This window comes from Mytilus edulis, chromosome 1, assembly GCF_963676685.1.
Source record: "Mytilus edulis chromosome 1, xbMytEdul2.2, whole genome shotgun sequence".
Classification (NCBI taxonomy): Eukaryota; Metazoa; Mollusca; class Bivalvia; order Mytilida; family Mytilidae; genus Mytilus; species Mytilus edulis.
This window is the reverse complement of record NC_092344.1, coordinates 59,123,849-59,147,721: the sequence shown is the minus strand read 5'-3', so window position 1 is coordinate 59,147,721 and position 23,873 is coordinate 59,123,849. Positions and strand designations below refer to the sequence as shown.

Below are 23,873 nucleotides of genomic sequence, written 5' to 3'. Positions count from 1 at the left end.
AAGTTCAATAATGGCAAAATTCACTTTTCCTGTTCAGGAGTTATGATTCCTGAAAGATTGAAAAATGGTGTTTCCAGTCATGTCTTACATTTACTCATAAACCATTCAACCAAAGCTTTTCAAATTTTAAAATGTTGTTACATGTTGATGACAAAATCGAGGTCAAGTAGGATAATGATGATTTTCACTTTTATCATTCAGGAGTTACCGGTATGGTTCTTGAAATATTAAAAAATAAAAAACGTTTCCAGTTCTCTGTGCAATTATTTTTTATATTGTTATCACGTTGGCGTCGGCGTCGTCGTCGTCGTCGTCGTCCGGCGTCCGAATACTTTTAGTTTTCGCACTCTAACTTTAGTAAAAGTGAATGGAAATCTATGAAATTTTAACACAAGGTTTATGACCACAAAAGGAAGGTTGATATTGATTTTGGGAGTTTTGGTCCCAACATTTTAGGAATTAGGGGCCAAAAAGGGCCCAAATAAGCATTTTCTTGGTTTTCGCACTATAACTTTAGTTTAAGTTAATAGAAATCTATGAAATTTTGACACAATGTTAATGACCACAAAAGAACGGTTGGGATTGATTTTGGGAGTTTTGGTCTCAACAGTTTAGGAATTAGGGGCCAAAAAAGGGCCCAAATAAGCATTATTCTTGGTTTTCGCACCATAACGTTAGTATAAGTAAATAGAAATCTATGAAATTTAAACACAAGGTTTATGACCATAAAAGAAAGGTTGGGTTTGATTTTGGGAGTTTTGGTCCCAACATAATAAGGGGCCCAAAGGGTCCAAAATTAAACTTTTGTTTGATTTCATCAAAATTGAATAATTGGGGTTCTTTGATATGCTGAATCTAACTGTCATGACTGTGTATGTAGATTCTTAACTTTTGGTCCCGTTTTCAAATTGGTCTACATTAAGGTCCAAAGGGTCCAAAATTAAACTTAGTTTGATTTTGACAAAAAATGAATCAGTTAGGTTCTTTGATATGCTGAATCTAAAAATGTACTTAGATTCTTGATTATTGGCCCAGTTTTCAAGTTGGTCCAAATCGGGGTCCAAAATTAAACTTTGTTTGATTTCATCAAAAATTGAATAAATGGGGTTCTTTGATATTCCAAATCTAACTGTGTATGTAGATTCTTCATTTTTGGTCCTGTTTTCAAATTGGTCTACACTAAAGTCCAAAGGGTCCAAAATTAAACTTAGTCTGATTTTAACAAAAATTGAAATCTTGAAGTTCTTTGATATGCTGAATCCAAAAATGTACTTAGATTTTTTATTATGGGCCCAGTTTTCAAGTTGGTCCAAATCAGGATCTAAAATTATTATATTAAGTATTGTGTAATAGCAAGTCTTTTCAATTGCACAGTATTGCGCAATGGCAAGAAATATCTAATTGCACAATATTGTGAAATATCAAATTTTTTTTTTAATTAGAGTTATCTTTCTTTGTCCAGAATAGTAAGCAAGAAATATCTAATTGCAAAATATTGTGCAATAGCAAGATTTTTTTTTAATTGGAGTTATCTTTCTTTGTCCAGAATCAACTTAAATCTTTGTTATATACAATATACAATGTATATTCACTTTTTACTACCAACTGATAAATTAAAATAATCTTTACCATTCAGTGATAACAAGCAGTTTTTTTACATCTTAATATTTTATGATGTATTTAAATGAGTAGTTATTGTTGCAAACTCCATTAGAAATTTTAATTGAGATTAGTTTTGGAATAAGGGAAAGGGGGATGTGATTAAAAAAATTGGGTTCAATTTTTCTCATTTGAAATTTCATAAATAAAAAAGAAAATTTCTTCAAACATTTTTTTGAGAGGATTAATATTCAACAGCATAGTGAATTGCTCTAAGAGAAACAAAAATTTTAAGTTCATTAGAACACATTCATTCTGTGTCAGAAACCTATGCTGTGTCAACTATTTAATCACAATCCAAATTTAGAGCTGAATCCAGCTTGAATGTTGTGTCCATACTTGCCCTAACCGTTCAGGGTTCAACCTCTGCGGTCGTATAAAGCTAAGCCCTGCGGAGCATCTGGTTAAATATTCTTAAAATCCTAGGAAGGTGGACTTAGTAATTTTATCTTACAATATGCATTAAGGGCACACAGTTTGTCCCCCCTAGAGGGGCATTTTCTATTTAGTTTGTTACTGTTGACAAGATAGAGGTCAAGTTTGATATTGATGATTGTTACTTTTACCATTTAGGAGTTTTGGTCCTTGTGATATTGAAAAATGCCAGGACACAAATAAATGTTAAAAAATCTGGTTTACTGTCATTCTGACAGCTCTTGTTGTCTAATATTTTGAAAACTAGAATAGACAGATAAAAACTTTATGTAGCAAAAAATATCTACAAGTCAAGACTTACAAATATGCCTTAATGGCTGAAAATTTTAACAATTTATTATTGTAGTTATTTCCCTTTAAAGATGTTTTGCTGGCTTATGCAAAGTTTTATGCGTTTACCATCAAGTGATCAATTTAACCAATATATTGAACATCAGGGACTTTCCAACCCTCATATTTGGGTCCAAATATGGGCTCATGTCCCAAAGAGAAATATGCTCTTTTTTTCCCAATTTTCTGCTCTAAAATTCTCAATTGTATATATAGTCATGATTGCAAGATATAGTTGGTGTCGTAATGTGGTATTTTGTTTACAAAGTCTTGAATTTCGTTCACAATTCAAGTAATTATAACTTATTCCTTCTCAGAATGCAGGATTTTGCCCCTAATTTTTCAAAATTCTCTTGGGGACTATGCCCCCAAAGTGAATCCCTCTTTCAAGATGGACATGGCTGGTGCTACAGGTGCTGTGTGCCATTGTTATAAATCAACTAAAATATTTTCCGCAAATCCAACATTTCACACACATTTAATCTCAATTGCATGGGCCCTGGACCCCTTCCCCTAAACACTATGAAAATCACTGAACATAGCTATTAGCTGATGGACTATACATTCCAAAGCCAGGAAAGCAGGAATATATTGATCAATCACTTACAGTGAGTTTAAAGGTCCAGCTGGAAACATTTAAATCTATGATGAATGTTTGGAAAGGTCTACTAATGTTACTGTAAGTGTCGTCCTTTTTAGGAAAATGCAGATGTTAAAAATCATGCAGACTTCAAAATTTTCTGAATTTAGACTAATTCTGGTTACAAAAGGTTACTTTCATCAAACTGTCAATGATTGAACTTCAAAATATCAAATTGTAAGTAGAGTGATAAAATTTTACACATATTCCATTTTATTTTACAAAATCCTCCTTGGAATATTAGGCTTTAGAAGAAAAGGTTAAATATTTGATATAACTTCTGCTTGCACCATTAAAATAACTGACGTTTAGCATGATCGATCAGTATATGGACAGGAATATGGCAAACTATGACTGGATTCCCTTCATTTTTATACGACCGCAAAAATTAAAAATTTTTTGGTCGTATATTGCGGTATCATGTTGGCGTTGTCGTCTGAATACTTTTGGTTTTCGCACTATAACTTTAGTATAAGTCAATAGAAATCTATGAAATATAAACACAAGGTTTATGACCACAAAAGGAAGGTTGGGATTGATTTTGGGAGTTTTGGTCCCAACAGTTTAGGAATAAGGGGCCATAAAGGGCCCAAATAAGCATTTTCTTGGTTTTCGCACAATAACTTTAGTATAAGTGAATAGAAATCAATGAAATTTAAATACAAGGTTTATGACCACAAAAGAAAGGTTGGGATTGATTTTGGGAGTTTTAATCCCAACAGTTTAGGAATTAGGGGCCAAAAAGGGCCCAAATAAGCATTTTTGTTGGTTTTCACACCATAACATTAGTATAAGTAAATAGAAATCTATGAAATTTAAACACAAGGTTTATGACCATAAAAGGAAGAGTGGGATTGATTTCGGGAGTTTTGGTCCCAACAAATTAGGGGCCAAAAGGTGCCAAAATTAAACTTTGTTTGATTTTATCAAAAATTGAACTTTTGGGGTTCTCTGATATACTGAATCTTACCGTGTATTTAGATTCTTAATTTTTGGTCCCGTTTTCAAATTGGTCTACATTAAGGTCCAAAGGGTCCAAAATTAAACGTAGTTTGATTTTAACAAAAATTGAATTCTTGGGGTTCTTTGATATGCTGAATCTAAACATGTACTTTGTTTTTTTTATTATGGGCCCAGTTTTCAAGTTGGTCCAAATCGGGTCCAAAATGAAACTTTGTTTCATTTCAACAAAAATTCAATATATGGGGTTCTTCAATTTGCTGAATCTAACCATGTATTTAGATTTTTTATATTTAGGACCGGTTATCAAATTGGTTCACATTGAGGTCTAAAGGGTCCAAAATTGAAGTTAATTTGATTTCATCAAAAATTGAATTCATGGGGTTCTTTGATATGATGAATCTAACCATGTATTTAGATTTTGGATATTGGAATACCACAAAGGGATGGTAAGAATTGTCTTTGGGAGTTATGGCTCAAACCGTTAAGGAATAAGGTGCAAAAAAGGGGGAAAAAGGGTTTCCAGGTTAATGGACAATTACTTGAGTACAAAACATAATTTAAAAGCAGTGTAAGGTTGGTATATGAAACTCATTTTAATATCTTACCTAAACTGCTCTTAAGTTATGTATATTGGAAATTTGCCAAAAACATTATTATAAATAAATTCCATTGGAAATTAGCCAATATAAAATGTTGCATTGGAGTTATCTTTCTTTGTTCAGTATAGTAGTTAAATCAACTTAAATTATGACTGTATGACATTTTATATTTTATGATGTATTTAAATGAGTAGTTATTGTTGAAAACTCCATAAGAAATTTGAATTGAGAACATTTTTGGAATAAGGGAATGGGGGAGGTGAAAAAAATTGGTGGGGTTTAATTTTTCTTATTTCAGATTTCAGAAATGAAAAAGAAATTTCTTCAAATATCAAAGGATTAATATTCAACAGCATACTGAATTGCTCAAAATAAAAAAAAAAACATTTAAAGTTCATTAGACCACATTCATTCTGTGTCAGAAACCTATGCTGTGTCAACTTTTTAATCACAATCCAAATTCAGAGCTGTATCCAGTTTGAATGTTGTGTCCATACTAGCCCCAACCGTTCAGGGTTCGACCTCTGCGGTCGTATAAAGCTGCGCCCTGTGGAACATCTGGTTTAAACAAAGTAACATAAATTATTGGGATACAATTGCTTTCAAGCAATCTGTAGACTTATACCATTGACTCAGGACCATGCCCTCACATCAACCGTTTTATTCTAAACATTAAGGAACATCTCAGATTCTTAAGATTGTCTTGCTTTAAAAGGTAAAAACAAACAAAAGGATTGAATTTAAACATCTTTCCTTTAATGTTCTTCTCATAATCTTTATTGTTTCGATATTTTCTTTGACTTATATGCATGTTTTTAAAAATCAGAATTAAGCAGTATTTATATTTAGTGTTTTTATACGACCTCAAAAATTGAAAATTTTTTGGTCGTATATTGGTATCGCGTTGGCGTCGTCGTCGTCGTCATTGTCCGAATACTTTTAGTTTTCACACTCTAACTTTAGTAAAAGTGAATGGAAATCTATGAAATTTTAACACAAGGTTTATAACAACAAAAGAAAGGTTGGGATTGATTTTGGAAGTTTTGGTCCCAACATTTTTGGAATTAAGGGCCAAAAAGGGCCCAAATAAGCATTTTCTTGGTTTTCGCACTATAACTTCTGTTTAAGTAAACAGAAATCTATGAAATTTTGACACAAGGTTTATGACCATAAAAGGAAGGTTGTGATTGATTTTGGGAGTTTTGGCCCCAATATTTTCGGAATTAGGGGCCAAAAAGGGCCCAAATAAGCATTTTCTTGGTTTTCGCACTAAAACTTCAGTTTAAGTAAATAGAAATCTATGAAATTTTGACACAAGGTTTATGACCATAAAAGGAAGGCTGGGATTGATTTTGGGAGTTTTGGTTCTAACAGATTAGGAATTAGGGGCCAAAAAAGGGCCCAAATAAGCATTATTCTTGGTTTTCGAACCATAACTTTGGTATAAGTATATAAAAATCTATGAAATTTAAACACAAGGTTTATGACCATAAAAGGAAGGTTGGTATTGATTTTTGGGAGTTTTGGTCCCAACAGTTTAGGAATAAGGGGCCCAAAGGGTCCAAAATTTAACTTGGTTTGATTTCATCAAAAATTGAATAATTGGGGTTCTTTGATATGCCGAATCTAACTGTGTATGTAGATTGTTAATTTTTGGTCCCGTTTTCAAATTGGTTTACATTAAGGTCAAAAGGGTTCAAAATTAAACTTAGTTTGATTTTAACCAAAATTGAATCCTTGGGGTTCTTTGATTTGCTGAATCTAAAAATGTACTTAGATTTTTTATTATTGGCCCAGTTTTCAAGTTGGTCCAAACTGGGGTCCAAAATTAAACTTTTTTGTTTGATATCATCAAAAATTGAATAATTGGGGTTCTTTGATATGCCAAATCTAACTGTGTATATAGATTCTTAATTTTTGGTCCCGTTTTCAAATTGGTCTACAATAAAGTCCAAAGGGTCCAAAATTAAACTAAGTTTGATTTTGACAAAAATTGAATTCTTGGGCTTTTTCGATATGCTGAATCTGAACATGTACTTAGATTTTTGATTATGGGCCCAGTTTTCAAGTTGGTTCAAATCAGGATCCAAAATTATTATATTAAGTATTGTGCAATAGCAAGAAATTTTCAATTGCACAGTATTCAGCAATAGCAAGAAATCTTCAATTGCACAGTATTGTGCAATAGCAAGAAATTTTCAATTGCACAATATTACTCAATATCAAGAAATCTTCAATTGCACAGTATTGTGCAATAGCAAGAAATATCTAATTGCACAATATTGTGCAATAACAAGAAATTTTCAATTGGAGTTATCTTTCTTTGTCTAGAATAGTAGTTGAATCAACTTAAATCATTGTTTTATACAATATACAATGTATATTCACTTTTACTACCAACTGATAAATTAAAACAATCTTTACCATTCAGTGATAACAAGCACTTTATTTTACATTATAATATTTTATGATGTATTTAAATGAGCAGTTATTGTTGCAAACTCCATTAGAAATTGGAATTGAGATTAGTTTTGGAAAAAGGGAAAGGGTGATGTGAAAAAAAATGGGGGCGGGGGTTACATTTTTCTCATTTCAGATTTCATAAATAAAAAGAAAATTTCTTCAAACATTTTTTTGAGAGGATTAATATTCAACAGCATAGTGAATTGCTCAAAGGCAAAAAAAAATATTTTAAGTTCATTAGACCACATTCATTTTGTGTCAGAAACCTTATAATGCTATGTCAACTATTTAATCACAATCCAAATTTAGAGCTGAATCCAGCTTGAATGTTGTGTCCATACTTGCCCCAACCGTTCAGGGTTCGACCTCTGCGGTCGTATAAAGCTGCGCCCTGCGGAGCATCTGGTTATAAATTTAGAAACAAGTCAGAGGAAATTCCCCAGTTTTGATAAAATGCGAGAGTTCTCTGAATTCTAAAAAATCTATTTATGTCATGTAAGAACTGAAGTGGAGTTTTTCTTATATATCACAGTTATGAAACTGATATTTGATATTGTACTTCCATCAAAAAATTGGAGAACCATCTAGGTCTTTTAATTAACATTTGATATATGTCACAAGTTTAGGGTTTGTTTAGGTAATTATGTACATGCATATAGTTTTCTTGACTTCAAAAGTTCAAGGTTTATCAGATTGAATGGTTGCTCTGCATTCCCCAATCCATTGATTAATTTTAAACTCATGAGATCCTTTCTATGTCTGTCTGCCATTGATGGTTATTGTTGCATAATTTTAAATCATATGCATCATTTGAATTAAAATAAATGTAGTCCACAACGTAAAGGCTTAACTAGAACACCCCTTCCGAAATGGAATATTTACCGGCTTTGTTATAACATAAGCAACACTACGGGTACCACATGTGAAGCAGGATCTGCTTACCCTTCCGGAGCACCTGAGATCACCCCTTGTTTTTGGTGGGGTTTGTGTTGCTTAATCTTTAGTTTTCTATGCGTCATGTGTTCTATTTTTGTCTGTTTGTCTCCTTTCATTTTTAGCCAGGCGTTGTCAGTTTATTTTCAATTTAAGAGTTTGATTGTCCCTCTGGTATCTTTAGTCCCTCTTCCATATTATAGCTTCGAGTTGTCTCCCTTCTGTAAGTAACTTCCGTCAATCCTGAATCAAAATACGACAATACGTCGAGAAAATTAAATCGTTCTGTCGATAGAAGTTGTATTATATAAAATAGCAATCACAATATAAACAGAGGAATGTGTACGCATGCCCACTGACCCAAAGGAAATTAAATATTTAAAGAGTTAGAAATGGGGTTCCTCCTAGAATTTACCTAGGAAAATAGGTGATAAGATATGAAGTGAAATTTATACCTTCTCTCACTCTCGGTGAATTTGCTGTGGAAAGTAAACTTGGAATTGATAGTACAAAAATAAAACACAATTAAAAACCAATTGTTCAGAGAACAATTGAAAGTCTTTCCACACCAAAGAAATTTCGATAAGAAGATATTTTTTTCATAATGATGAGATAAATAACGGTTTAATTATATTTTTGAGTGATAAAAGGGAGATAATATGCTACTTCCGGTGAAATAAATGTCACTTCCGGTTTCATATGATTTCACACTGATTCCAAAAATATATAGTTTCTATATACTATTGTATGTAGAAGGGGAGATAATTGGCCACTTCCGGTTTGTTGGAAGTCATGCATACCTGTCAACTCACCCGTTTTTTGCGGGTGACACCCGTTATTTTCACCTCTCACCCGGGAGTTTTTCTTTACCTGGCGGGTCCCGGGAATTTCTAACATTACCCGTTTCACCCGGATTTCTGACCGGAATTGTTTCCGGTATTTTGAAGTAATACGACCTTCGGTTTTATCGGTCTTTTTCAATGTAACCAAAAGTCAAAATGTAGGACTGTTTACCTGAGCTATGTAACGATATGAAGAGACAACACAGCTACAAGATGAGTTCAGTGACTATCAGTTGACCCCATTAGATGAACTTCCACTTTGCACTTCCCCTGAAACTGACATTGGTACATTTTGGGGAGAAATGTCCAAGTTGCATGACATTTTTATTAACAAGCCAAGATTTTTTGTTTTGTCAAAACTTGCTTAAACATTACTGGTTTTGCCAAACAGCAATGCAGACAGTGAGAGGGCATTTTCTTTAGTAAAGAAAATAGCTACAGAGTTTAGGGCTGATCTTAATAAGGATACACTGTGTGCTCTTCTTTCTTGTAAAATGAATACACATTTGCATTGCTATGAACTGAAACCAAGTGCAGTTCTTTTAAAGAATGCCAAGTCTGCTACTATGGAATATAACAATAGTCTGAAATAAACTTGTATACATGTTCTAACTGTTTCATATACATATTGACTATATAAATTATATGTAAACATATTTTTGTTCTTCAATTGAGCCCGCAAAATGTCGTACGCGTTATGACCTGAGATTTTTTTCTCAATGCAGGTCATGACCTGACTTTTCATTTTCAGAGGTTGACAGGTATGAGTCATGTTTCGTCTCCAGTAATCAGTGTATGTATCTATATGACAAAATATATTGATTCTGGGTACTTTGAGATGAAAAAATTGCAAAAAAGGCTACTTCCGGTTTTTTCAAGGTCACTTTTGGTAGTCATTTTTCAAGGTCATTTGTCACCTAATCTTTTGTACAAGGTCAAATGCCTTTATAATGAACTTATTTGAAGTCATAATCAAATAACCTCATATCAAGACATTTGAGGGGCAATAACTCCTATAAGATGCCATTAAATTGTATAAGACTAAATGTAGCATATCTTCATTACAATAAAGCTGACATTTTGCACTTGTTCTTTAGTATGTATCTTTCATAGTGTCGGAGAAAATGCAAAAACAAGCAAAAGTCACAATTGACAACTTGACCTTGACCTTTGACCTTGACGTCATTTTCTAAGTTTGGACCCAGGGGACTCAAATAAAAACATTCCAGGGTTATACGGTTAACGGTTTATGAGTTAAAAAAACCTACCGACAAATTTGTTCCGTAAAGATAGATAACTCCTATAAAATTTCATCGAATCGCTTCGTTCCAAATACGCCAAAAATTACTGAGGATGTAACGAACAATTTGCAAAAAGAATTTTGTCGCTATCTTGTTTTGTTACGAAGAAGATGCACACAGAGGATAAACAGTGAAAAGGGAGATAACTCTTACATAGAAAATGGTTCGCCTTAGCAGGGTGAAATTTAAAAGCGCATAAACTATACGATACCATATGAGTAATATCTAAGCGACATATTGCGAAACAAACTTTTTGCGCAAGAACAAAATTTGGCGGAAGAAAAAAAAATAAAAAAATAATAATAATTAAAAACCAATTGTTCAGAGAACAATTGAAAGTCTTTCCACACCAAAGAAATTTGGATAAGAAGGTAGTTTCTTCATACTGATGCGATAAATGATGGTTTAATTATCTTTTTGAGTGATATAAGGGAGATAATATGCTACTTCCGGTCAAATGAATGTCACATTCGGTCTCATATGATAGCCTCTTTCACACTGATTCCAAAAATATATAGTTTCTATATACTTTTGTATGTAGAATAGGAGATAATTGGCCACTTCCGGTTTGTTGGAAGTCATTTTTAGTCTTCAGTAATCTGTTCATGTATCTATATGACAAAATATATGGATTCTGGGTACTTTTATGTGAAAAAATTGCAAAAAAAACTTTTTCCGGTTTTCTAAAGGTCACTTCCAGTAGCCATTTTTCAAGGTCATTTGTCACTTAACCTTTTGTATAAGGTCAAATGTCTTTATAATGAACTTAATTGAAGTTATAATCAAATAACCTCATATCAAGACATTCCAGGGGCACCAACTCCTATAAGATGCCATTTAATTGTATAAGACTAAATGTAGCATATCTTCATTACAATAAAGCAGACATTTTGCACTTGTTCTTTTATATGTATCTCTCAAAGTGTCGGAGAAAATGCAAAAACAAGCAACAGTCACTATTGAGAACTTGACCTTGAACTTTGACCTTGACCTCATTTTCTAAGTAAGGACCCAGGGGACTCAAATAAAAACATTCCAGGGTTATACGGTTAACGGTTTATGAGTTAAAAAAACATACGAACAAATTTATTCCGTAAAGGTAGATAACTCCTATAAAATTTCATCGAATCGCTTCGATCCAAATACGCCAAAAGAAAGTCTTAGCAGGGTGAAATTTAAAAGCGCATAAACTATACGATACAATATGAAAAATATCTAAGCGACATATTGCGAAACAAACATTTATCGCAAGAACAAAATTTGGCGGAAAAAAAAAAAAAATAATAATAATAATAATAATAATAATAATTAAAAACCAATTGTTCAGAGAACAATTGAAAGTCTTTCCACAACAAAGAAATTTGGATAAGAAGGTAGTTTCTTCATACTGATGAGATAAATAATGGTTAAATTATCTTTTTGAGTGATGTAAGGGAGATAGTATGCTACCTCCGGTCTCATATGATAGCTTCTTTCACACTGATTCCAAAAATATATAGTTTCTATATACTTTTGTATGTAGAATGGGTGATAATGGTTCACTTCCGGTTTGTTGGAAGTCATTTTTAGTCTTCAGTAATCAGTTTATGTACAAAATATATGGATTCTGAGTACTTGTATGTGAAAAAACTGCAAAAAAAACTACTTCCGGTTTTCCCAAGGTCACTTCCGGTAGCCATGTTGTAAGGTCATTTGTCACTTAACCTTTTGTATGAGGTCAAATGTCTTTATAATGAACTTACTTGAAGTTATAATCAAATAACCTCATATCAAGACATTTCAGGGGCACCAACTCCTATAAGATGCCATTTAATTGTATAAGACTAAATGTAGCATATCTTCATTACAATTAGGCAGACATTTTGCACTTGTTCTTTCATATGTATCTCTCAAAGTGAGGGAGAAAATGCAAAAACAAGCAACCTTGGGGACTCAAATAAAAACATTCCAGGGTTATACGCTTAACTGTTTATGAGTTAAATAAACATACCGACAAATTTATTTTGAAAAGGTAGATAACTCCTATAAAATTTCATTGAATCGCTTCGATCCAAATACGCCAAAAATTACTGAGGATGTAACGAACAATTTGTAAAAAGAATTTTGTGGCTATCTTTTTTTGTTACGAAGGAGATACACTCTGATGATAAACAGTGAATAGGGAGATAACTCTTACAAAGAAAATGGTTTGGCTTAGCAGGGTGAAATTTAAAAGCGCATAAACTATACGATACAATATGAAAAATATCTAAGCGACATATTGCGAAACAAACATTTATCGCAAGAACAAAAGTTGGCGGAAAAAAAAAAATAATAATAATAATAATAATAATAATAATAATCAGAACAAAAACAATAAGTCTTTCCACAGAAAAGTGGAAAGACTTAATAATAATAATAATCAGAAGAAATACAATAAGTCTTTCCACAGAAAAGTGGAAAGACTTAATAATAATAATCAGAAGAAAAACAATAAGTCTTTCTACAGAAAAGTGGAAAGACTTAATAATTACATTGTTCATACACTTGAATCGATGATTGGCTATTTCTAAAATTGAGTAACTACCTAACTTATGTAAATAACATTTTACATGACTATGTGCAGTTGAATTATTTTTGAAAATAATACTAATACATGTATCAATGGAAACAATATTATGGCAATCGTATCCCTCAGAGCATAATGCTCTTTGGTTTTTTTAAAGGAATCAAACAGATGTCCAAGGTTAACCAATACTAAACTACTGATCCCTACTAAACTGAAAAGTAATGGAAAAGTGGATACTGTAGAAGTGCCTGTAGAGATAGCTGGTGCAGAGTTTTTTGTAAGTATTTCAACATTAGATTGTCACCTACTTCTGTACAAATAGTATTTCTTAGCCTTGAGGTCATAAAAATTTTGAGAAAGATAATTGTTCTCAAGACTCAGAAATCAACCAATCAAAATACTGGATTAGCTGTTTTAAGCACAAATTTTGTATTACAAGTACTTAGTTAACTTTTATGACCAAGACAGTGACATCCGAGGCCCCTGGGGTCCATAAAACTCATTTCTCTGCCATAAAACAATATTCTCAACAGTGAGAATGTTCATTTGAATGGCATGCCTGCCAACTGTCACTATTTGCGAGGGATTTTTCCCATTGAGGCTCCCAAATAAAACTTTTGAAAGAGCAATTAAATTGTCCACTTCTTTAAACAAAACAATTAATTTTACAATGGCTATAGACTTAAAAGGATGAAGAAGCCAAAAAACAGCATTAAAATATATTTGAAGGCCTCCTTGAAGTATTTTAGGATTATAAAACCCATGCACCCATCTTGTAAATAAATTTTTAAAAGTTGGCAGGTATGGATTGGTGGATTTCATTCAATGGTAAATTTAAACTTTTTGATAAAACTATTTTCACGGATTGATTTGTCTGTACATATATATAAACAATATCTGTTAGCGGTGAAAGCAGTTTACAAAGCACTGCAAAGAAAACAAAAAACAGAGAAACATTAACCACACCAAAAAACATGTATAAAAAGGCTGTCTCATGTCTGAGCAATCTCGAACTAGGTTATCATATTAGTATGACAAGGGCTTTCAAGGGTTTTAAATTATCACATAATCCTTTCCATGGCATACCAATCCCAATAAGGTTTGGAATAAATGCAAATACTGATTAATTTATACAATGTACAACATATGTGATAAATATTCTTGTTTGATATTAATGACTGTTTGGCTAAAAGAGGATACATATCATGGCACCTGTGTTAATATGTGACCTTGACATACAAAAAATCACTCAACTGTTAAAAGTCATGTGACTGGTATACAAGTTCACTATTAACATGATGAGTCAAGCCTTGGTTGTGATATATGATGATTTATTAAACTTCCTGTTTAAATGACATATTTTGAATGGCTATTATGAGGGTGTTAATTTACTTTATCATATACTTAGCATTAATATGATAGCTTTTGCATATGTGTAATGGGCGGAAGTGCACAAGCCATATCTTCCCACCCGGGCTGATTATAACCCATATCAAGTGCCTCTCGTGCAAAAAACCCATATCAATGCCTCTCGTGCAAGTTACTTCCGGTGTTTCCGGTATCGGTTGTTTACTTTTCCATTGTGACGTCAGATGTTTTTTATGACGACATCAAAATTTACGGGAACTTTTGTGGGGATAGTTTAATACTTGCTAACAAATGCCATTGACAATTATGAATCATTTTATAGTACAACAAACATGGAGTAGTAATGATCGTAAAACTCTTCCAAATGTTCAATGCCTCTATAGGAAATGTTACCATAAATATACAAGGAGTTAATGATGCTGTTGTTGGACAACTATAGTATATTTGATTCATAATTTTAATTTTCTTTATAAAATGTTTGACTGTTTTAGTTATTGCATTAGTTTATTTGCCTTACATAAAACTATTGTCGGAAGTATATGATAAAGCGATTAATACATGGCCTTTTCCATATCAGCCTGGGTATCATCCCTCGACCCATATCAGCACCTCGACTCCGTCTCGGGCTGATATGGGGGTCTCGGGATGATACCCAGGCTGATATGGAAAAGGCCATGTATTAATCTCTATCTATCACATGGCTGAGCGGGTGACAATTTTTTTGAGTGTCACCCTCTCGTCCAGACCAATCAAAAATCAATAATTTAAAGGACAATGATTTGAATTTACATCAAGTTATTAAAGACATTGCTTAAGTACTACCTTTTGGCTCAGATTCTTTTATTTGACTCAAAATTAAAAAAATAAAACATCGATCTTGCATTACTTCTGTTGATTTTTCTAATGTTGTGACGTCGTAGAAAATACTTTTGAATAAAATTCATCCATAAAAGACAATAATGATAGGCCATTCAGTATAATAAATTAAATAACACATAGCTGAGATGGTGATAAAGCAGATTGGTACCCCTTGATCATGTTAATCTTGATGTAAAAAATATCTGTAGGATAATACAGACAAGAAACTGAAGTGCTTTGTGGGTAGTTCAGAATATGGTACAACAGCAGATCCAGATTCAGACAAAAAATTTTTTATTTGTAACAAAGTTGAGGTGAGTAGATTGTAGAGAAAAAAAATATTGTATTGTTTTTTACTTTTTAACTTTTAATTTAATTCTCATCACTTCACATTCTTCGTTGTCTTTCGTCAGTTGTGTTTACTTTTTACATTTTGAACTTCTTCTAGACAACCACTGAAAGAAATGAAACCAAAATATAGCATGAATATTCCTTATGAAGTGCATCCAGAAATCCAGATTATAAAGCAAACTGAGTGCATAAATTTATATTGCGATAGGTTTGTTCAATTTGCATAAGTCATCTGGTTAGTAGAAATTAGGATTTGTAACTGTTTAGGCGATCAATAATCCAAGATGGCCACCAGTGGAGACTTAGTTTAACATAGGACCTATTGGAAAAACATACAAATGTTTTCTTTTAAAAAAACACTGAATGGATTGAAACCAAACATGGCATAAAAGTTCCTAATGAGGTGCTGACCAAACTTTTTGTACTCAATAGATACTGTTCTAAACAAAGTAAAATATATGACACAAGTTTGTGCTTGGGTTAATTTCATTATTCCAGTCACTTGTTTTCCCATCACTTGGCGTCCGGCGTCGTCGTCGTCCGTTGTCGTTCGTCGTCCGTCGTTGTTAACTTTTACAAAAATCTTCTCCTCTGAGACTACTCGGCCAAATTAAACCAAACTTGGCCACAATCATCATTGGGGTATCTAGTTTAAAAAATGTGTGGCGTGACCCGGCCAACCAACCAAGATGGCCACCATGGCTAAAAATAGAACATAGGGGTAAAATGCAGTTTTTGGCTTATAACTCAAAAACCAAAGCATTTAGAGCAAATCTGACATGGGGCGAAATTGTTAATCAGGTCAAGCTATATCTGCCCTCAAATTTTCAGATGAATCCGACAACCCGTTATTGGGTTGCTGGCCCTGAACTGGTAATTTAAGGGAATTTTTGCTGTTTTTGGCTATTATCTTGAATATTATTATAGATAGAGATAAACTGTAAACAGCAATAATATTCAGCAAAATAAGATCTACAAATAAGTCAACATGACCAAAATGGTCAGTTGACCCCTTTAGGAGTTATTGACCTTTATAGTCAATTTTTAACCATTTTTCGTAAATCTTAGTAATCTTTTACAAAAATCTTCTCCTCTGAAACTACTGGGCCAAATTAATCCAAACTTGGCCACAATCATCTTTGGGATATCTAGTTTAAAAAATGTGTGGCGTGACCCGGCCAACCAACCAAGATGGCCGCCATGGCTAAAAATAGAACATAGGGGTAAAATGCAGTTTTTGGCTTATAACTCAAAAACCAAAGCATTTAGAGCAAATCTGACTGCGGTAAAAGTGTTTATCAGGTCAAGATCTACCTGTCCTGAAATTTTCAGATGAATCGGACAACCTGTTGTTGGGTTGCTGCCCCTGAATTGGTAATTTTAAGGAAATTTAGATGTTTTTAACCGGATTTTTGTGACAAAAATGTCGGTTATTGATTTTGGGATGTACGGCGGGCGGCCGGGCGGCAATCAAATGTTGTAAGTGCATTAACTCATGAACCATTCAACCAAAGCTTTTAAAATTTTAATATGTTGTTACTGACAACTAAACGAAGGTCAAGTTAAATAATGGCGATTTTGACTTTTACCGTTCAGGAGTTATGGTTCTTGAAAGATTGAAAAATGGAGTTTCCAGTCGTGTCCGTGCATTTACGCATGAACTGTTTTACCAAAGCTTCCCAAATTTTAATATGTTGTTACTGATGACAAAATGGAGGTCAAGTTCAATAATGACGATTTTGACTTTTACCGTTCAGGAGTTATGGTTCTTGAAAGATTGAAAAATGGAGTTTCCAGTTGTGTCCGTGCATTTACGCATGAACTGTTTTACCAAAGCTTCCCAAATTTTAATATGTTGTTACTGATGACAAAATGGAGGTCAAGTTAAATAATGACGATTTTGACTTTTACCGTTCAGGAGTTATGGTTCTTGAAAGATTGAAAAATGGAGTTTCCAGTTGTGTCCGTGCATTTAGGCATGAACTGTTTTACCAAAGCTTCCCAAATTTTAATATGTTGTTACTGATGACAAAATAGAGGTCAAGATCAATAATGACGATTTTGACTTTTACCGTTCAGGCGTTATGGTTCTTGAAAGATTGTAAAATGGCGTTTCCATTCACGTTGTTGCATTTACTCATGAACCATTCAATCTAAGCTTTTCAAATTTTAATATGTTGATACTGATGACAAAATGGAGGTCAAATTTGATATTGATGATTTTCACTTTCACCATTCATCAGTAATGGTTCTTGTGATATTGCCAGGACACAAATAAATATTAATAAATCCGGTTTGCTGTCGTTGTGACAGCCTCTTGTTCATAAATTTTTGTAAATTTGTAGAAAATATTTTCCACTGTAATTACTGGGCCAAGTTCATTATAGACAGAGATATTTGTAGCAACAAGAATGTTCAGTAAAGTAAGATCTACAAACACATCACTATCACCAAAACACAATTATGTCATGAATTTATCCGTGTCCATTATTTAATATGCACAAGACCAAGGTGAGCGACACAGGCTCTTTAGAGCCTCTAGTTTTTATTTAACCAATGTGTGAAATGATTTGCTTTGGATATCATTCACTCAAAATTTGCTGACATGAAGTCAAAATGTATGAAATAAAAAAAAAATGTAAATTTTTTAAATATCGTGATCTGCGTTTGCGTTCTTTGACACTGAATAACCTGAATGTTTTAAGGTCTCTCAGTAATCAAAATCTTTTCTTGGAAGGTAGGGAAGTCATCATAGAGTGTCAGAATATATTGACTTATAATTATTTTGGTTGAATTACATGTTCATAAAGAAACAGTAAAACCGAATTTTACAAGAAGTTTAAATTAAACAAAATTATTTACGTAGTTACTGGTATTAATGGAAGTGAATCCGGAAATCCTAAATTTGGGGTAGGATCATTATAGAAGGGCAGGTGGGATGGCAAACTATCAAATTATGTTAATTGGCCTTACTTAGTCGCTTACTTAGTCGCTCACCAGTCAGTTATTTTCAACTTCTACTTTTGTTCTGTTAATATGGCAATATAATGATACAAATAACAAAAGACATGTTGCAATTTTTTTCTAATTTCAAGTTTCAGAAATTAAAAACAAAATTTCTTGAATTATTTGAAGTCAATTCTCAACAGCATAGTGTCATAGTGTATTGCTCAAAAGCAAAAAAATTAATATAAATCCAAATTATGTAACCAATTCTAAGTTATACTGTGTCAGAAACCTACTATTTGTCATATAATTAATATTCCAGTCCAAATTCAAACCTGTTTCAAGCGCAAATAATGTTTCCATTTTTGCCCCAACTGTTCAGGGTTGGACCTCTGCAGTCATATCCAGCTGTGCTTGGCAAAACAATTTTATTTTAAGTTGAAATATAAATAATATCTTGTCACATGAATGGTAATTTTTCCGTTGATCTTCAACTGAGTTGCGTAAACTTTTGTTTTTTAGCTCATCGTCCGTCGTCGTTAACTTTTACAAAAATCTTCTCCTGAAATTACTGGGCCAAATTTAAATTAACTTGGCCACAATCATCATTAGGTTATCTAGTTTAAAAAATGTGTCCGGTGACCCTGCCAACTAACCAAGATGGCCGCCATGGCTAAAAATAGAACATGGGGGTAAAATGTAGATTTTGGCTTATATCTCTGAAACAAAACAATAAGGGCCAATCTGACATGGGGTCAAATTGTTCATTAGGTCAAGATCTATCTGCCCTGAAATTTTCAGATGAATCATAGAACCTGTTGTTGGGTTGCTGCCCCTGAATTGGTAATTTTAAGGAAATTTTGCCGTTTTTTGTTGCAGAAAGCTTGATATAGGGAAAGTGATCCGGTGGCTACGGCGGTGGCGGCGGTGGCGGCGTTAGCTCACTTCTTAAAAGGTTTATATTTTAGAAGGTAAAAGACCTGGATGCTTCATACTTTGTATATAGATGCCTCATGTTACGAAGTTTCCGTCAGTCACATGTCCAATGTCCTTGACCTCATTTTCATGGTTCAGTGACCACTTAAAAAAAAAGTTCAAAATTTTTGTATTGTTGAATTCTCTCTTATTATAAGTAATAAGATAACTATATTTGGTATATGCGTACCTTGCAAGGTCCTCAAGCCCGTCAGACAGTTTTCACTTGACCTCGACCTCATTTCATGGATCAGTGAACAAGGTTAAGTTATGGTGGTCAAGTCCATATCTCAGATACTATAAGTAATAGGGCTAGTATATTTGGTGTATGGAAGGACTGGAAGGTGTACATGTCCAACTGGCAGGTGTCATCTGACCTTGACCTCATTTTCATGGTTCAGTTGTTATAGTTAAGTTTTTGTGTTTTGGTCTGTTTTTCTCATACTTTATGCAATAGGTCTACTATATTTGTTGTATGGAATGGTTGTAAGGTGTACATGTCTAGCGGGCAGATGTCATCTGACCTTGACCTCATTTTCATGGTTCATGCAGTGGTCAAAGTTAAGTTTTTAAGTTTTGGTCTTTTTATCTAATATTATATGCCAAAGGTCAACTATATTTGGTGTATGGAAATATATTATGATCTATATGTCAGTCCCGCAGGTTTTATTTGACCATGACCTCAATTGCATGGTTCATTGCACAGTGTTAAGTTTTTGTGTTTTGGTCTATTTTTCTTTAACTATAAGTAATAGGTCAACTATATTTGTTGTATGGAAGCTTTGTTAGTTGTACACAGGGGTTAAGAAATTTTGTTATAGCTCACTAGCCCAGGGCTAATTGATTTTACTAGCCCTGTTGAAAAAACAACTAGTCCAACAAAACTGACCTACTAGCCCGAGTATGCCTTACAAATTCAGAGTTTGCTGCAATATATATATACAATGAATTTTATAAACTTAACAAATTTTATCTGTTGAACAGTAGATGTTTGCAAATTGGATACCCAAAACTTATGTCAGCAAAAAAATATCCCATTAGCAGATATATTCAATTAATCGATAATTGAATATTCATTGAAAATACTGTTACGAGATGGTACAAGTCTTGACCACTGCTATGCATGGTTATATAAAAGGATTGGAGTATTTTTTTGAGATATGTACATCATCACGTTTGTGTAAAAGAAATATCAGCTGGTTATATGTATAAATGCTCATATTTGTTTTCAGTTTTAAAATTCTATTTATAAGAATACAGCAAATATTTATGTGAATAAATATCACCATCCATAGTTTGTGTCTTTTATAATTGTTTTATAAATGAAGTACAGTAATATCCATATTTAAAATTATCACAGGTAAGCTAATTGTGGGCTATAAATAGATTACAAACTGAGCTCAGTCTCTAATAGTACGGTGACCAAGTAAGGAAATGTTGCTTATTTAAGGAGTTTAATCGTCATTCGGACTATACGGCTATAAATCACAGTATTGGTAGTTCAAAGGTTACACTTCACGTTTTGACTTGTCGTCAAAAAATCGTACGGTGCAATTTTTGTAAAATGGGCTTTGAAGTTCGTTCCCTTATTTTAAAGACAAAAATTCTTTTAAAAGATTTTAGGCCTACATTCTTAAAGTACATTTGTGATATACTTTTTGTTATTATATACATTGTTGTTACACCTTATTTTAACAATTTCAAACAAAGTTTAGCAAAATTAATCCGTTATTGAAGAGTTTTTGTAAATATTGAACACTACGAGTATTTTTCATTTAATTAATAGAGTACGTTTCAATTCATTTCATCATTTATTTTTTTCGCAAAATGTAAAATAATCAACATTTATATGATATTTCAAACCTTTATTAAACAACAATTTCAAAATCCTTTATCTCAGAAGCATTATTTTGACTTTTGCATTGAAACAAATTATACACTATAAAATGAAGTTACAGGTTTTCCTCTTGAAATTCAACTTTCCAAAAATACTGAACCGGACAGATACTATTATTTTAATCTATTATGATAAATGATATTTGGTATCACAAAGATTTTTCATGGCTAAAATTTGTTCAATTCGATCTTTTTTGTTAGTTCATGATCCCATTTCGTGTTGGTTGTCGTGTTTTTATTTATTTTTTAAAAGATTTCTTATTTTCGTATGTTTATTAATGATATGGTTTTTTTTCTTTTTATTTATTTAGAAAATTAATTAAGAACCAAGTCAGAATTTGGACATGTAGTTATCTGGAAAATGTTTGAATTAGGAAGTCCTGTACGATTAGATCCTAGTAGTTAATAGTTATCAAAGGATTATAATTCACTACGCTAGACGCGCATTTCGTCTACATAAGAATCATCGGTGATGCTCAGATCAAAATAGTTATAACCCAAGAGAAAATTAATCTGGAATTCCACTGGAATCCCGGCTGGAATTTTGATGGGATTCCAAGTGGGATCCCACCTAATTCCACCGGGATAAAATTTCGGGAATCCCGCCAAGTCCGGGAATTCCGATGTAAATCCCGGTTGAAATATACTGGGATCCCACTGGGATATTGTGGGAATTCAATTGGGATCAAACTGGGATAAAATTTCGGGATTCCCGCTAAATAAGCGGGATCCCGATGTAAATGTAATGGGATAAAATTTCGGGATTCCCGTAAAAGAAGCGGGATCCCGATGTAAATCCCAGTGGAAATATACTGGGATTCCCGGAAAAAAAACGGGATCCCAAAAATAAATACCAGCAGGATATACATGCACCAATTCAAATTGCACTGCCACTGGGATTCCTGGGTTATTTATGCAAAAGGATACATATGTCATGTTTTCCTTTCTGTTAATTAATTTGCTGTCTCTGTACTTCCAACTAGAATTGCTGAGTAAGTTATGGTAACTGGAATATCTGCATGCAATCTGTTTCGTTGGCAGCTCCATTTAAAAAGATCAGTATATCCCCTAAAAGTATCAAAAAAATCCACAAAGAATCATTTGTTCAATACGTTTTGAAGCAACAAATTCAATAGAAATATTATTGCATGGTAATGTTTATAGAATACAGTAGATTGGAAGCTAGTCCAAATAATTATGAAGTCTTGGAAGGTTATTTTATTTTTTTTGCAAATTAATTACCTTCCCCCTTTTTTATCCCCTGACGATAAATAACTAGTGACTCATTATTTTCACCAAATAAACATACACACAACTGAATTAAAGTTTGACATACCTACTATTTATGCCTGTTATGTGACAAGTTTAAAATAAGTTTATTCATGGCAATCATGCATGTATATATATATATTTTCAGTTTATGCTTTCAGACTTTCTGAATTAAGTTGATTTGCTCAGATAAAAACCATACAAATCATAGTTCCTCAATAAATTATTTTTATAATCGTTATATGCACATATACACATGTTAAATTAAATTATTAATGCACCTATCTGAAAACATCTTCATCTTCGTCCTGTCCATATTTCAGCGTAAACAAATTTTGATGACGTTTTTACCAGTACACAAACGTCGACGTGACAATCTCGCCCCAAATTATATTGGCCAAGTTGATCTGTCTCCGTAACGGTATTATAAATAAATTAAGGGTATCGCATAAAAGTATTAATTACTGGCCAGTTTTTACTAAATATAAGAAAAGAATACTTTAGTAATCGGCACATGGTGCATGCGGATAAGATAGTGGCCGCATTATTTAGGACAGTATTTTCTTGGGTCGAACTGTTCAGTACATATTGAAAACAAAGCACGTGGTCATCATTTTTTTTTACATTTTACATAAGTTGAGAGACCAACGTTTTACGACGTCAGTCATTATCTTATCATTGATGCCGGACGACAACTAATAGAAACGCACTTATGAGAAGTTGGGGAACATTAGAAACGCCCAAGCTTGTCTGGCAAAACACCCGTTGACATTTCCTCGGACGCCCTGTCATTTTTATCGCGAAAATCTCGGCATTTTTCTGACTTATAAATATCTGTCAAACTGAGTATTAAGTGACACTTAAATGTGATTGGCTTCACCTGACAGCTTTGGTGTCATACACATTGTTAATTAACACCAATAACCTATACTTGATGTTATAAGACACATTTGTATACACAAACAAAACACTTGCATATTTTCAACAACATAAATTAATTATGGTTCATACAATTTCCCGTTTTAACTAGACTGGGATCCCAGCATCAGACAGTTTTCCCGATTGGGATCCCGGCTTTAAACAGTTCCGATTGGGATCCCAGTGTCCGATATTTATCCCGTTTCATCTTGACTGGAATCCCGGCTTCAGACAGTTATCCCGAATGGGATCCCAGTTTCAGATATTTATCCCGAATGGGATCCCGCCTCCAGATGCTTATCCTGGCTTATCCCGACAATTTCACCGGGATTGCATTGGGATCCCGATCGATCCCGTTTTCGTTTTCTCTTGGGAAAGCCAAACAAGTACAAAGTTGAAGAGTATTGAGGACCAAAATTCCAAAAAGTTGTGCCAAATACGGCTAAGGTAATCTATTCCTGGGATAGGAAAATCCTTAGTTTTTTTTTAATATTTCAAAGTTTTGTAACAGGAAATTTATAAAAATGACCATATAAAAAAGGCAACACATGTGTTTTAATTTTGAAAAGTGTATCGTGT

At 33.1% G+C, this 23,873-nt stretch overlaps 1 protein-coding gene across 1 annotated transcript in view; it reads left to right on the top strand.

Annotated features, from left to right (window-relative positions):
• Nucleotides 1–23,873, top strand: part of LOC139514520 (plexin-A4-like) — a 192,242-nt gene that overhangs the window by 81,345 nt on the left and 87,024 nt on the right. Inside the window, exons 8-9 of the mRNA XM_071303881.1 lie at nt 12,871–12,990; nt 15,149–15,253. Coding sequence (XP_071159982.1) covers nt 12,871–12,990; nt 15,149–15,253 — 225 coding nt within the window. The remainder of the gene's footprint in view (nt 1–12,870; nt 12,991–15,148; nt 15,254–23,873) is intronic.